General features: G+C 37.6%; 1 protein-coding gene across 1 annotated transcript in view; it reads right to left on the reverse strand.

Moving 5' to 3' along the window:
- Positions 1–3183: 3183 nt before the first annotated feature.
- The window catches only part of RTN1 (reticulon 1), a 265232-nt gene continuing 251848 nt past the window's right edge, over positions 3184–16567 (reverse strand). Inside the window, 6 exon segments of the mRNA XM_020986478.2 lie at positions 3184–3961; positions 10415–10473; positions 10563–10609; positions 11159–11228; positions 13331–13469; positions 15784–15991. Of these exon segments, the coding sequence (XP_020842137.1) occupies positions 3919–3961; positions 10415–10473; positions 10563–10609; positions 11159–11228; positions 13331–13469; positions 15784–15991 (566 nt within the window). The 3' untranslated portion in view covers positions 3184–3918.

The following is a 16567-nucleotide window of genomic DNA, read 5'->3' on the forward strand; positions in this document are numbered from 1 at the left end:
GGAGGACTGTGCAAAGTCACCAGCCTCACTTTCTCCTCTGCAGCCATCTGGGTCTAGTGGCCAGATATAGATCAGGACAACTGGAGATGGCCCAGGATACAGTGGAAGACTTTGGCCTTTTTAAGCTAAAGTGTTTCTGAGTTCTCACTTTGACTGCGACAAAGCCCATTCAGTGACTAGGGCTGTCTAAAAAGTGAGTCAAGGGATGGTCCCTTTAATCCACCCCCCCAAAACAAATCAAATTGGGATAGGGAGACTCTCAGGGTTTCTGGCCAAAAGAGAAACAATGAGGGATGAAAGCAGGGAAGAGAAAAATTAATGGAGTAGCTAAGTCTAAATTGTTGAGAAACTATCCTTTCTCTTCCCTCATTCTTCAATTGAACAAAACCTTTCACACCCTTCCTTTTCTGCCTTTTCCATTCGAACACTGGCAGAGGCTTCTCCACTATGCTTAGCTTCCAAAAATATTTTTGTTAGGTTCAATAGGGCAGCTTCCTGTAAGTAATTTTAATTCTTTACTGACATCAGTTACATTTATAGCTGACTTCTCCAGCTATGGATCAAAGCAACAATTATGATCCCAAATTAAAACATGTCTAACTGCTGTAAAAATAGGGTTTCCTTTGATAAAATTTAAACTTCTGGAGGGTAAGGATTGCTTTGTTTTTGTTTTTTTATATTTCAGTGCCTGGCACATAGTCATCAATGATTGTTGACTGGAAAAAAAAAATAATAGGGTAAGCAATTCAAAAGTGAAGCACGTAAGACTGTTCTACCTATTGGATCAGGCTTAATTTCAATTTTTTAAAAAATACCTCTTTCAAGCATCTCAGTGATGGTGTTGTCTCCCCTCCCCAACCCTTCCCCACCAGATTGGTGATGTCAATGTTGGGGGACTCCTGGTGTGGAAATTTCTTTCATTGATACAGATCTCTGCACATATCTGCTACACAATTCTTAGACTTGACTGGGGGGCACTGAAAGGTTTAAATGTCTTATCCACGATTACACGACTTGTATGTTTCAGAAGCAACACCTGAATCCAGATCTTTCTGACTCTATGCACAACGCCGTGTTACCTCTCTAGATGGTGATAACAATACCCAAAAAGCAAACTACTCATAAATGTGTTGCCCTTCTATTTTAAAAAATGAGCACGGCAGGTATTCCTGTTAGCCTTAACCGCTCTCAGAAGTTTAAACTGGGGGAAACAGGTTAGTGAGACAACAGAGAAGGTAGGAAATGTACCTAGAGAGGACAATGAGCAACTATTAAGCAGTTACTATTTGCCAGACATTGTGTAAAGCACTTTTAAATATTACTTCAGGGGGCAGCTAGGTGATGCAGTGGATAGAGCACTGGCCCTGAATTCAGGAGGACCTGAGTTCAAATCCCGCCTCAGACACATAACACTTACTAGCTGTGTGACCCTGGGCAAGTCACTTCACCCCGTTGCCTAGCCAATACACAAACAAACAAACAAATAAACGAATGAATAAATAAATGAATGAATAAGCACATAAATAAATAAATAAGTGAACAAACAAACGAATGAATAAATAAATGAATGAATGAATAAGTACATAAATAAGTGAACAAACAAACAAATAAATGAATAAATGAATGAATGAATAAGTACATAAATAAATGAATAAGTGAACAAACAAACAAACAAACAAACAAATAAATAAATAGATGAGTACATAAATAAATAAATAAGTGAATAAACAGATAAATGAATGAATAAATAAATAAATAAATGGATAGATAAATAGACAGATAAATAAAGAAATAAATATTACTTCATTCAAGCTTCACACCAACCCTATGAGGTAGATGCTACGATGTGCCTATTTTACAATTGAGGAAATTATAGCCTTTCTGACTCCAGGCCCAGCACTCTGTCCACTGTGGCCCCTCACTTGCCCCAGTTCCCTCTTTCTTTGTCCTTGAAGGAACTTCCTGCCATAAGATCGAGGTTCCAGAAAAGGAAACAGAAAGGAGAGAGATGGTAAGCCACACTCCTCAGTCATCCTGGTCGCAGACAGTAGCTAGTCTGGGCACATAAATCAACAGTTCAGAGCGGCAGCCCCTTGTCATGACCTGGGGTAGAGAGGGATGAGATGGGGATTGGGGCTTAGAAAAGAGATGAAATCTGCCTCCCAGGTTTGGGAGAGTCATTGTCGCCACGGGGAATTAGATCTGGAACCTGAAGCCAACAGTTTTTGAGAGGGATACCAGCAGATGAAATGGAAGGGAGGACAAACTCCCCTCCCACCGTGTTCCTTTGATCCCAATTAACATAGACCCCTGACCCGGAAAAGAGGTCCCAGACATGTGATTTCTTCCCCTAATCTTCCACTAACTGGAGAGACTTGGGAAGATAAGCTGGAAGTGGAAGGGAAGTTTGGGGAAATGATTAGTTTTCTTGCTTTCTTCCAGTACAAATATAATGTGTGCAGTGACAGACTGGATTTTCTATATAAATAAGTGAGGAGAGATACTGAAAGTGGAGTTGAAGTTTGATTTTTCTGTTTTGATAATTATGAAAATTATTCTATATCATACCTCAGAATTGAGAAACTTCAGCCAGCAAAGATTTCCTTTTTATTCAGCTCTTTGAAGTCTGAAGCCTGGCAAATTTCTGATGTTTGCAAACAGGTATGAAGAGGCCTTTCACCAGCCATTTAATTAGTGTGATGCCTTGTTCCCTGCGGGCTTATAAAAAGCAGAGACAGAAGCCTGGTTCAGCCTTGCTTTGCTCTTGTAATTCTGCAAGTGTCACCTGGGAAAACCCATCACTATATAAATGCCAGCTCATTATTATTCCAAACTCACTATCTTCATTCCCTTTACACATTTCTCACAGGACGTTGTTTCAAGATCCCTCCCGTTCTGGTCAATCTCCTCTGGCTGTGTTGTCTTTTGTTGACTTCCTTTATAAAATGCGGTACATGGAAATGAACAAAGTAATCTCAATGAAATCAGATTAGCACACCCTGTCATTATTGCTCAATGATATTTGTTAATACTACCCAAAGAGTCCACAAAATTGGTTGGAATTCGGTCATTTGTATCAAACTGGACATTAGATCCCAAAGGTTAAGAAACCACTGTTCTAGGCATGGACCTTAAACCTTCCAGAAAACCTTCTATATCAATGGGAGAATAAAAAAGGAGACCTTTCTATATTGAGTAACATTTATTTCTGCATTCGGTATCAAGTACATAAGTGCAAATATTCAGAGTTCATAATTAAGTCCATTAGGAACTACAGAGAAAGTAATACAAATTGTAATAAAGTTAACAAGCTGGTCCTCTTCAGTTACCATACATGTAAATCAGCCTATCAATCCCATACAACGAAAGTACTAGGTATTTTATTTTTGTTTTTCCTTTTTTTTGAGTTATACAAAATTGGTTACCGTAAGTACTACTGACTTTTCATTTGTGTGTGTGTATGTGTGTGTGCGTGCTGGAAAAACACCAAAACATCCACCTACGATTCTACATATAGGTATTAAAGATTAATCCGCCCAGCGACTCAGTAGCAGCTCACCAAGCAGGAAAGGCCTAGCTAAACGGAACATTAAAAGTTACATAAGCACTGCAAAGAGAAGGGAAGGAGGAGGAACATAAAGAAAGATTATTCAGGGTCTCACCGTCATGCACTTTTTAAGTAGCACAAAATAAAAACCATATCCACTACACATTTTCTCTTTACTATATTATAGTGCTCGACACAAGTGATTGCAGATATTTTTAAGAGTACAGAAACAGCCTAAAAACAGCTGTTGAGAAATACATGTTTCTAAGATCAAGGTATTGGGAGGAGGAAACAATCCATTTGCAGTAAAGTGTAAGAATAGAGCTTTTACTACTCCTGTTTAATCTCTGGTTGCCTGCTGGAAATCCAATTTACTCTGTCTGCCTTTTCGCTCCGGGGATTTTGGCCTGAATCCTAAAAGTGAAAAGCATTATAAGATCAGAAGACAATTCATCACCAAGTCATCACTGCTTATGAACGTTATCATTTCAATATATGTCTTTGCTTTATCTAACCACATGATATCAGACAGCAATGCACCTTGGGGGTGGCTTGATATAAAGGTGGGTATGGCAGCCAGGAATCTCTTAGGGTTGTATACTAAGAATGAAAAGTCAATGTGTCAAAGTCAATCTTTCTTGTGTTTAAAAAAAAAATGGTTTCCGGATAATATTTTAATTTATTCTTCTAACTTTTGAAGACAGTGTTATTATTCTTATGGGAAGTAATTGTATAAGAAATACATTTCTGGTCTATCCTGCTCTACAGGAAAATAGAAGGGGAAGGGGACAAGAGAAGGGAGGGGTTAGAGATAGAAGAGAAGGCAGACCAGGAGAAGGGGTATTCAGAATGCATGCCATCTTGGGGTGGGAGGAGGGGTGAGAAATTTGGAACTCAAAAACTTGTGGAAGTGAATATTGAAAACTAAAAATAAATAAATTTATATTAAAAAAAAGCAATATGTTTCTGCATTTGTGTAAGAAATATAGGAAAAAATATGTATTCTTTTACAATATTATATTTGTTTTTCTGATCACTGATGTTTAATATAATTTAAAACAATAGAAGAGTTCACATATGCAAATGAATGTATATAAAAATAAAATAAACATATATTATTATATGCATATAAATATAATGCATATAAGTAAATATATACAAAATTGTTTTTGATTAGTAAATGATAGATATGATGATAGACATCCATCATAATATAGGCAAATTTTACAAATTATATCTTTTCATGCAAGGATGTCAGAAGTGAACATAAGCAAAATAGTGGAACTGATAAACTGAAACAGCTTTATCACTTTACTTAAATAAGATGGCACTTTTCAAGTTTGCAATAGTGCAGTCTAGGGTAGTGCCGTCAAACTCAAATAGGAAGGGGGCCACTAATTTATACATAAAGATCCATGAAGATTGCATATTGGGGCAGCTAGGTAGGACAGATAGAGTGCCAGGCCTGGAGTCAGAAGATGAGTCTTCTTGAGTTCAAATCTGATCTCTGCCACTAGTCGTTTTATTTGTTTGTTTTTCCCAAGCATAAGAATGAAAGTTTCAGTATTGCAATGCTAGAGCAGAATAAAAATTAAAGATTAATATATTTGGAACAACTTTGTACATTTCTTGATTTAGTCAATCAACAAACCTCTATTAAACTCCTACTATGTTCCTGGTTAGGTGCTACAGTGGATAGAGTGCTGGGCCTGAGTCAAGAAGATTCATCTTCCTGAGTTCAAATCTAGCCTCAGACACTTAACTAGCTATGTGATCTTGGGCAAGTCACTTAACCCTGTTTGCTTTGGTTTTCTTACCCATGAAATGAGTTGGAAAAGGAAAGGGCAAACCCCTCCAGTACTGTCGCCAAGAAAACCCCAAATGGGGTCATGGAGAGTTGGATACAACTGAAATGCCTGAACAAGAAACTGTATTTTTTACTTATTTTGTTAAATATTTCTGAATTATATTTTAATCTAGTCTGGGCAACACTTGAGAGTATTATGGGCATGATGTCTAGTCTAGGGCATAGAGCTTTCTTCATTTATGAAAATGAGCAAGTTGGACTAGTGACCGAATCAATGAAACACAAATTATAGACTCCTTGCCCTGAAGTGGTTTAAAATCAAGGCAGTCCTTCAATTCTATCATGCAAATATATTATAGAAGCTTCATTTTAAAGCAAGTCTACACCAGGGAAATCATTAGTTTTAGGAGTTCTACCTTTGACACCTTGTTAATAATATCTTTATTTCATTTCATAGAATTAGAGAATCTTGAAGCTCGAAGAGACTTTTGCAGTCATCTCCTCCCATTTTCCACCCTATGCACGTATCCCCATTCTAAGATCCCTGACAGGAGGCATTAAGCTTTTGCTTCCATATTTCCAGTGAAAGGGAGCTCATTAGGGGTGGGGAACCTGCAGCCTCAAGGCCACATGTGGCCCTCTATGTCCTCAAGTGCGGCCCTCTGACTGGATCCAAACTTCACAGAACAAATCCCCTTAATAAAAGAATCTGTTCTATAAAACTTGGACTCAATCAGAAGGCCACACCCAAGGACCTAGAGGGCCACATGAAGTCTCGAGGCTACATGAGACAATCTGTTCAATGATTTGACAGCTCTGTTAGAAAGTTATTTCTTATATTAAGCTGAATCTGCCCTCCTGTAAATTCCACCCACTGCTCCTAGTTTTGCTCTGTGGATCAACACAGAACAAGTATGCTACCTTCTTATCTATGACAGCTCTGTAAATATTGGAAGAGAATTACCATGACCCTCCACCCCTGCCTCCAAAGCAGGTGGCACAAAGCCTCGAGCCTGGAGTCAGGAAGACCTGAATTAAAATCTGGCATCGGACACTTGTTAGCTGGGTGGCCCTTGGGCAAGTCACTGAACTTATCTTAGCCTCAGTTTTCCCATGTGGGGATAAGAGGAGCACCCCCTTCGCAGGGCTGCTGTGAGAATCACATGAGATAATACAGGTAAAGTGCTTTATGAGCTTTAAAGAACTAATTAAAGGTTAGCTTATTATTAATCCATTCTCACGTCATACTTTTTACAAGTTTTTGATATTTATTTCATTTCATAGAATCCCACTCATCTTTATGGATTAAAGGATTAATCACTTATATGATTACAAGTCATTGATTAAGTCCACTTGAAACCTTCTTCCAAATTCACACTGATCCCTGGATCTATTAATTTAACTGGTCCTATATTTCAGATGCTCCACCTATAACTATACTATTGTTTAGCGCCATATCTTTCCATCTTGTCCACATATATAGTATAAGATCCTTCACTAAAATATAGGTAAGTAAACTCTGTTAGCAGCACTCCCCTTATCTATCAGTATCATAATGCTGCTCAAAAAGAATAAGGTGAGTTTATCATTAGTTTGTTCCAGATGGAGCCAGATGGGCTCTTTATGATCGCTGCTTCCTTTTAGAGATTTTTCACTCACCATCCCTATAAGACAGTAGCATAGAATTCTGCAAGAAATTGAAATCAAGCTCACTGGGCTATAGCTGGCAGACGCCACTCTCTTTTTTCTGAAACTCAGGATAGTCACCTTTCTCTAGTCCTGTGGCACCTTAATGACTCTCCTTGTTCTTGCAAAGATCGTAGTGGTTTAGCAATACTTTCATTCTCTGTTATGCAAAAGCCCAACATCTGGGTCTGGTGACCTGAACTCAAGGGCTTCTAGATGTTCTCTCAATATCTCCCTTTTTATATTGTCTGTAAACTCTCTATTGGCAAGTTTGGTTGGGTTTTTTCGCTGTTGTTGTTTTGTCCTTCTGGTCTAAAGATAATTCTCCTTGTTGAAGAAACTGAACCAGAGTGAAATAGCTTTGTCTTCGTCCTCTCAATCATCAGTTATCATCCCTTACGGTCCTAGCCCTTCTTCCTTCCGCAGTATAGCTCTAATAAAACCCCAACTCTTTTTGGTTGAATCTAAATGCAAAACACACTATTTGTTATATATTATTTGGAGAAAATAAATTAAATTTAATCCAGATTTTGGACTAGGATTATAGCCTCTCTAGATAATCTTGTCTAGTCATTTTGTCATCTATCATTAATTAATAGTTTTGGGTCACCTACAATTTAAAAAAAATTATACTTTATTTTTTACCTACAAACTGTTAAGGATGCCTTCAACATCTTCATTTAAATGAATGCTGAAAGTATGGAAAAGGAGAAGTCTAAGAATAGCGCAACATGACACACAATTAGAGACTGCCCTCCAAATTGACCTTATTCTGTTAAAAAAATACACTTGAGTATGATTGTTCATTTAGTTGCTGGTCCAACTAACAGTACCATCTTCTAGCCTACATAAATATGATCTATGATGACACCATGAGAAACTTTGTCAAATGCCGAGATAATGTCTGGAAATCATCAAAGTATGACACAGGAAAGCAATCAGATGTATTAGAAAGAATCTGGACTTTGAGTTATAGAGTATGGATAATAACAGCACTTTTATAATATATGGATAATATGTGTTTATTATATGTTTATGTAATATATTTACATATATGATTATATTTATATATTTATTTTAATAAATATATTTTATATGTGGATAATAATAGTACATTTAGGTTTGCAAAATGTTTTGCAAATATTATCTCATTTTTCCTTCCAGACAACCTTAGGAGGTAGGTGCTATTATCTGCTTTATGGATAGAGAAACTGAGGCAGACAGAGATTACATGACCTGCCTACAGTCAATCAGTTAGCATGTGTCTGAGTCCAGATTTGAACTCAGGGCTCCCCAACTCCAGATCCAAATCTGTGCCACCTTACTGCCAGCTTTGCTAGTTTCCTGCGAGACTTTTCATAAGACATTTAACGTTTCTAAGCTTCAGTTACTTTATTTATCAAATGAGGGATAATCTCTCAACTCTCTTTTCATTATCCATTTTCTGCCAGTCTAAAATCTTTTAAAAACGATTAACAGTTTAGCACATCTACTTAGTGAACTCTGTTTTAAAAATGAGTAAATTGAGGTCTAGTGAGATTCAGTGACTTGTCAGCTAATAGTCACGTGGCTAGTCATGGCCGGAGCAAGGACTCGACCTCAGGTCCTATCCTAATCCAGTGTTCAATTTACATCACACTGCTTCATTAAAAATAATAACTTCACCCAGTCACCAGAATGTCAGAGTTAGAATGGGCTCAGCTAACTCAGGAACCTATCACATGGTATGTCTTATAGGTAATTCTTCAGCCTTTATTTAAATGTTTAGAATCAGGATTCAATATCTAGAGACACCTTAGGAGTCAGACACTCCAATCCCTTTAGAACTGAGGCCTAGATAGCTTCCATGATTCTACCAAGATCACACTGGCAGAACTAGGCCTTTAACCACAGGCCCCAAATTCTAGAAACCTAGTCTATCGTTGGGAAGCTCACTACCTTAATGCATGTAGCTGACCATTCCATTGCTGAGCAGGTCTCTTTATCACAAATGTGTTTTATTTTATTGAACTAAAATTCTACTCCTCCCAGATACTCTCCACCATAGACCAAAGAGGATAGATATGTTAACTTGGAATTAAGCCTAACCTTCTTTCACAACCAAAAATAAAACAAGCTGCCTTATGGGGTGGTAAATCCCCCATTATTAGCAGTTATAGAATTCTAGGATTTAGGATTGCAGATATTCAGTTTGAGGCTGGATGACCCCTTCTAGGGGATTCTGCTGATGGGATTCATGTTTCTAGCATAGGTTGGGCCAGATTAATATTTTCTTTTTCTTCTCCTCTCCTCTCCTCCTTTCATCTCCCCTCTTCTCCCTTCTCTCCTCCCCTCCCTTCCCCTTCCCTTCCTTTCCTTTCCTTCTTTCACTCTCTCCCAAAATTCTTCCTTCCTTCCTTACTTTCTTTCTCTTTCTTTCTTTCTTTCTTTCTTTCTTTCTTTCTTTCTTTCTTTCTCTCTCTCTCTCTCTCTCTCTCTTTCTTTCTTTCTTTCTTTCCTTTTTTCTTACATTTTCCCTTCTTTCTTTCCTTTTAATTTTCTCTCCCTCTCATTCTCAGATAGGAAATATAGTAGCCTCTTACGAGTCTTATCCCATAACTGATCATCATGGAAGTTTAACCTGCTCCATTTTTGACCAGGACAGGTTCACTCCTCTGTTCACAGCCTGGTGACCCCTTCTTGCACCCTGCTCCTGGGAGCTCACCACACTGGTGCTAGACTTAGTGCAGAAACCTGATTGGTTTTAAAACGATCACTTAAGCTCAGAACTCCTCAACTCAAGCAATCCATCAGCCTCAGCCTTCCAAATAATAAGCACGACAGGCTTGTGCCACCATGTCTGTCCTGATTAATATTTTCAAACCCAATAATAAAAACTCTTTAATTTCATCTAGGGGGCAGCCTTCCAGTAAACTTTTATTTCTATGTATGTAGGTCCTGTCCAACCAACTGAATATGAGATATCTTCCATGAATGGGCATTATCACCTATACCAAAGACATTTATTATAATCAATGACATGATCTTTCTGTTGTAATAATTTAATTTGTTTCCAAATTCTGATCTTGCACTTTCAGATCATTTAAGGGCAAAGAACACAGCTGTACAGTTGAAATAAGTAAGTAGATGAGTAATCATGGGATTTCTGCCTGGTTGAGGCTTTAGACATAATTTAGTCCAAACTTTTTATTTTATAAATAAGGAAAATTGACTTGCCTAGGGTCACATAGGTAGTCAGTGACAGAACTGGTATCTAAACCCAGGTCCTCTGACTCCAAATTTAGTGCGTATAAGATTATATATTACATTTCATACTCAAATATGTTAAAAGATAGCAAAACAATCCTTTCAAGAAATTGCATTATTGAACTTACTTTCCCACAACAGTATTTACATGAGTCCTCACAAGTCCCAGATACTGGTCAATCTGTGCCTACAAAAAAAAAAAAAAGGAATTATGAGCGTGCCAAAAGACACAACTCTGAAATTTAACACAAATTGCAAACACCACATTGAATTTACCTGGTGCTTAAAATATACTACCGGGAGAGTAAACATTGACACCACAGCTGAGGAGGAAAAAAAAGCACACAGTTAATGTTCTCAGACTAGGGAGTAATAAAAAGCCTATGTACCTATCACTTCATCTATTTATGACATGCTACTGGATAGTTTCTTTTAGCATTCTATGGATGCCAGAAAAAAAGATACTAAATATAAGGATACCCCAAAGGAAAAAGAAAAGACATAGAGTGGCCTACAGGGATGATCCCACTTTCCCTGGAGTATGAGGTTAAACGCTGCCTACACTTCCCAGGGATCTTGATCCAGTGATGTCATAGTATATGAAATGTGAGATAAGCCAATGAGAAGAGCAATACATGATAGAAAACAGAAGGCAACAGAATAAAAATACATTTTAGGGAATAATATATCATTTTTCAAAAAAATTGTTCTCCCATGTCAAGGAAACTACTTTATAGTTGGGAGACTCCGTGCTTCCTATTTTATTCCGAATCCACAAAATAAAAAATGAGATAAGAGCTACTTTGAGGACAACATCCAATTCCATATAAATTCTATGTAAAGATTAAGTAATGATACTAAATTATCCTTACCCATTATCAGCAGCGTCAGGCCGTTGAAGAGAGCACCAACATAAGTCAGTAGCCACATTAGCACAGCAAACTGAAATTTAAAAAGATAATCAGGTCTTCAAATACATAGTTCTTATTTATATAGTACTTGAAAGCTTGCAAAGAACTTTCCATACATTATCTCATTTGATCTTCACAACTACCCAGTGAAGTCAGTAGTACTGGTATCCCATTTTACAGATGAGGAAATTGAGGCTCAAAGAGATTAGGGGCAGGATATGAACCCAAGTCCTAATGGCTCCAAGTCCAAAACTCTATCCTCTGGACCACAAGTTGGAAGATGAGAGTTCGATATAAACTTTACAATTAAATCAACTAAAAAAATGCTAAGTATTACCATATAAATTTATCACACAGGAATGGAAAGGAATCAAATCTTCCTTTTTCTCTGCATCCTTTGAATCTCCTTGTTAGATGTTCTAAGACAACAGGGTAAAATACTATTCTAGTGCATATGTTTTTCTATTATGAATACAATTTTAACATTCACCCTAAGACATTATCATGGACAGTAACAAAATTTTTATTGTATTTTATCATTTTATAATTTTGTAATTATTGTAAGTTGTTTAAAGTCAGGGACCATGTCTTAGATCTCTAGCAGCACCTCTCACATAGCGGGTGCTTAATAAGCTAATAAGTTTCTGACACCAGAGCTAAACTTGGGTCTTCCTCACTCCATGCCCAGCATTCTCCTTACTGTACCACCTAGCTCCTTCCATCCAAAGATACCCAAGTCAATGGTAGAGCCAAGAACTGAGTCCAATGTTTTTGACTCACATTTGGGGCTTTTCTTTGCTATGCTAGACTTTTATGTAGTTCAGTCTCAAAGTTGAAATTAGTGTAAGGAGAGTCAAGCAGTAGAAGAACATGCTAATAGAAAGCAAAAAAAAAAAACCCAAAACCAACAACCCACAAAAAACCCCCAAACACCTCCAATAACTCAAGAAACTTTTTAGTGTATAAAGCACATAGCTCTTAAGTTCAAAAAAAGATGCTTCTACTGTTACATTAGACTCAAATGAGAATTACTTTCAAACTAATTTTGAGACAAAAGGTGAAGAATAATTTGAAAGTCAGGCAGTACTTAGGCAATAAACATTATTAAGGGCCTGCTATATGTGAGGCACTGTGTTAAGTGCCAGGGATACAAAGACAGATAAAAGAAAGTTTGTGCTCTCAATTAGCTCATAGTCTAATGGAGGAGACAACATACAAATATGTATCAATGAGATATATACAGGATAAATTGGAAATAATCAAGAGAGAAAATGGATTAATAAGAAGAATCAGGAAAGATTTCTTATAGAAGATAAGATTTTAGCTGGGACTTGAAGGAAACCAGGAGGTGGAGGTGAGGAGGGAGAAAATTCCAAGCAGGCAGTAAAAATGCATAAAATCAATGTTTTGTGCAAGGAACAGTAAGGAGGCCACTAGAATGATGAATATGCAGTGGAAGTGGGAGGGGAGGAGAGTTGCAAGGTATAAGAAACCAGGAAAGGTGGTAGAGGGGAAGGCAGGTTATTATGTCATGGGCGAGTAGTATTTTTGCTATATTATATATAGAATCATGGAACAGCAGAACCAGAAAAGACAGTAGAGAACAGCTAATTACAGGGGTTCTTCACCTTTTTAGTGTTATAGAACCCCTCTGGCAGTCTGATAAAGACTATGGACCCTTCTCAAAATAAGGTTTTTAAGTGAATAAAATGTAAAATAAGTAGGATTACAAAGGAAACCAATTACATTGAAATAAAGATGTCATTTCTTTCCCATCCAAGTTAATGGATGCCCTGAATTCTTAGGGGTCCATGGACTCCAGGTTTAGAAACACTGATCTAACCCACTTCCCTAAAATAAAAAATGAAACGAAAATAGTGTCCCATTGAGGCTAAGAACATCAATTTTTAAAATTTATGTATAATGCAAATAAATAAGTATAATATAAATATAATATGTAAAATAAATATATATATACATACATACATACATACATACATATATATATCTATATATCTATATATCTATCTTATCCTTCAGTATTTCTCAATACCATCTTTTATTAAGAGCTCCTAGTGTTTTGGCTGAGGGGGAAAACAAAGGATGAACAGTGAACTACTTAAGCCCTTATACCTTTAGGGAATCCACCAGATCCTGGACCAGAAAGAGTCTTCTCAGCTCTTTAGCTGCACTATTCACATACAACTGCAGGTAGTCTGTGTACTTCTGAATCTGGTCCTGGGAAAGAGAGATCTCGAGCTCCAGGTATGCCCTGCAAAAAAAAAAAATGAAAAAAACAAACAAGCAAAAATAAAATCCTATCAGGCTGATTAAGAAAACAGTTCCATTTGGTTGTGTCTAACTCTTTCTGAAGTCTTTTTGGGGTTTTCTTGGCTGAGATCCTGGAGTAGTTTAATATTTCCTTCTCTAGCTCATTTTACAGATGAGGAAACTGAGGCAAACAGGGTTAAGTGACTTGTCCAGGGTCACAAAGCTAGTCTTCCTGACTCCAGGCTCATAGCTTTATCCACTGTACCATCTAGCTCTCAGTTTTCTTACAGTTTCCTCACCTGAGAATTCCCTATACCAATGAGATCACAGGTTAAGTCCCGGTCTAGGTCCCTAAAATATCTACAAATCCCAGTTGTCAATACCTAACAAATTAGCACTGCCAACCCCCTTCTGGGGTGACTGACTTTATACTTAAAGCTTCTAGGTAGAAAAGATTTAAAACTAACATGAGGGTTATTGTAATATTTTTTAAAGTTTTCTTTTTTTTTATTGTTTCCATGATAGGACCTGTGAAATGTTTTTCATCTGTACATATCAAATTCAGCTCCTGAAAGGATGACCCCAACTCTTCCCAACATGTATGTATCAAAAGGTCAATCAGTGAAAAGATCCTCTAACTTACTAGTGACAAGGCTTTTGGATCATGGTTATCTCCTCACTCTAATCTAATCTATTAATGAGAGTTCAGGAAGATCTGAGTTCAAATCCTACCTCAGATACTTCCTAGCTGTGTGACTCCTGGGAAAGTCACTTAACCTCTCTGTGCCCCAGTTTCCTCATCTATAAAATGGGGGTAATAATAGTGGTCATCTCATAAGGTTATTGTGATGATAAAATGTGTTAAAATACATAAAGCATTTTGCAAACTTCAAAGCACTGTATTCATGCTGGTTATTAATGTTAGTCATTTGCTTGTAAACTTCTTGAGGGCATGGAATCTCTTTGCCTCTGTGTTATATTCCCAGAGATTAGCACATGTGCCTGGCACATAACAGACACTTAATAAATGTTTCCTGATTGATTATTGTTATTGTTATTAGTCTGGAATTCAGGCATCTCTCTACATTATTATAAAATAATTGCCCCAGAGTCTGCGTTCTGGACACCTAAACACCTGCCATTTTAGGAAGGCGTTAGCAAGGGAAAGGGAAAGTGAGATGGCAGTGAGAAATGGTACCAAAAAATAAAGACTGGAAATTCATACATATAAACAGAAGGCATGTAAATTGTGTGTCTGTGGTAGTGTAAAGGGAGGATGTGAATGGTGGTGGCTGCTTAGTGTAAACATGCCCCCATTCCCTACACACACACACACACACACACACACACACACACACACACGCTCAGGCTGTATATTACCCTTTCATGACACCTCTTTCTTGCCTTCTATGCTCCTTCAAATCAGATTTCACTTGTATAAAAATGTAGTACATGTATATGGCAGGAAATAACCTAGGATATGGTGTGCAAACATTGATTCTTGTATCCTGAAAAGGATGGTTCTGCTAGTGTTTTAAGATATTTGGGGGGGGGTATGCTTGTGATTTCCCTGGTATAGAGAACTTGCAGTAAGGAAATTCAGTCTACCAATGCAGACCAATGCTCACTGCCCAATTTCCAATCTCACAGACATGCCTGGAGGCATTCAGGAGTTGAAGCATCTGTCTTCATCCTTGACATGATCATGACACTCCTGTTAGAAAACCTTTAATGACATGCCTTGTAAACAAATTCAAAAGCCCTCTACAATCTTGGTTCCTACCTTTTTCCAGTGCTTTCTCTTCTTCATAAACTGAGCTACTTCCTTTTTAAAAATGTAACTTTAAAAACATGGACTTAAACATGAACATTTTGGTGTACAAAGAACAGAAGACGTAATTATATATGAAAGTGAACTTCCGTTATGTCATTTTAAAATATATATTAAATATAACACAATAGTAGAAGTTGAATGACTTATCCCATTACACAACTAAGACATATCAGAGACTGGACTAAAATCCAGTTTTTCCTGGCTTTCTATCCTCTGGGCCATGTTGCCTCTTCCATGTTCCATATTAATAGTATATACTAGACAAAATATACAAATAACTATAGACACAAAGCAGGTTCCTATTGTTTGAAATGCAAAGCTTTACCATCAAAAGAATACAAGGGCTTATTGGAAAATGTGTTTCACATGTTACTTGAGGGAATAGATGACCCCCACATGAAAGTAGTTCACTGAGCCAAGACCAAAACAATATAGGAGCCCCCAAGATAGGGGAAGACCCTCCCTGGCTGCGAGTACTCACTTGAAAGGGTGGCCTTCATCAGTTTTCTGCACGGCTTGTAAGACGGACTTGTAGATTCTGAAACTGATGGTGGCGGAGAGTGCAGCAAGGGCCAGGTACGCCACCACACTTACAACGCTGAACTGGGTCAGCGAGAAGAGGAGCAGGAGGAAGCTTCCAAACACTATCCCAGTCTGCTTGATATCGCGCCAGTACAACAGGTCAATGGCTGTGAGGAAGAAAAATCAAACGCAACTTAAAGTGGGACCTTGTGAATATCCTACCTGCACGAAATTCATCAGGCGGCACTATTCCCTTGGAAATAGAAATTTTGCCTTTGCACCGAGCAGATTCAAATCTGACCTCTGAATTTGAATTTCCACTCTGAATACTGAAGAACAATAATGAACTGTACCTTTTGACAAATTCGTAACATCTACCTCTGTTCCATTTTAGTTAGGATCAAGGGGTAGGGTGGGGAGAAGGAATTAAGTATTTATTTAGTGCCTCCTGTGTGCCAGGCACCATGCTAAGTGCTTTACAAATTTTATCTGCATTTGATCTAAGCAGTAGGTTCTTAACCTTCTTTGTATGACGTCCGTGGACCTCTTCTCAGAGTCATGTTTTTATTTTTATTTATTTATTTATTTTTAATTAGGCAATGGGGTTAAGTGATTTGCCCAGGGTCACACAGCTAGTAAGCATTATGTGTCTGAGGCCGGATCTGAACTCAGATCCTCCTGAATCCAGGGCCGGTGCTCTATCCACTGGGCCATCTAGCTGCCCCAGAATCATGTTTTTAAAT

Source organism: Phascolarctos cinereus, unplaced genomic scaffold (assembly GCF_003287225.1).
Source record: "Phascolarctos cinereus isolate Bilbo 61053 unplaced genomic scaffold, phaCin_HiC Scaffold_3;HRSCAF=262, whole genome shotgun sequence".
NCBI lineage: Eukaryota > Metazoa > Chordata > Mammalia > Diprotodontia > Phascolarctidae > Phascolarctos > Phascolarctos cinereus.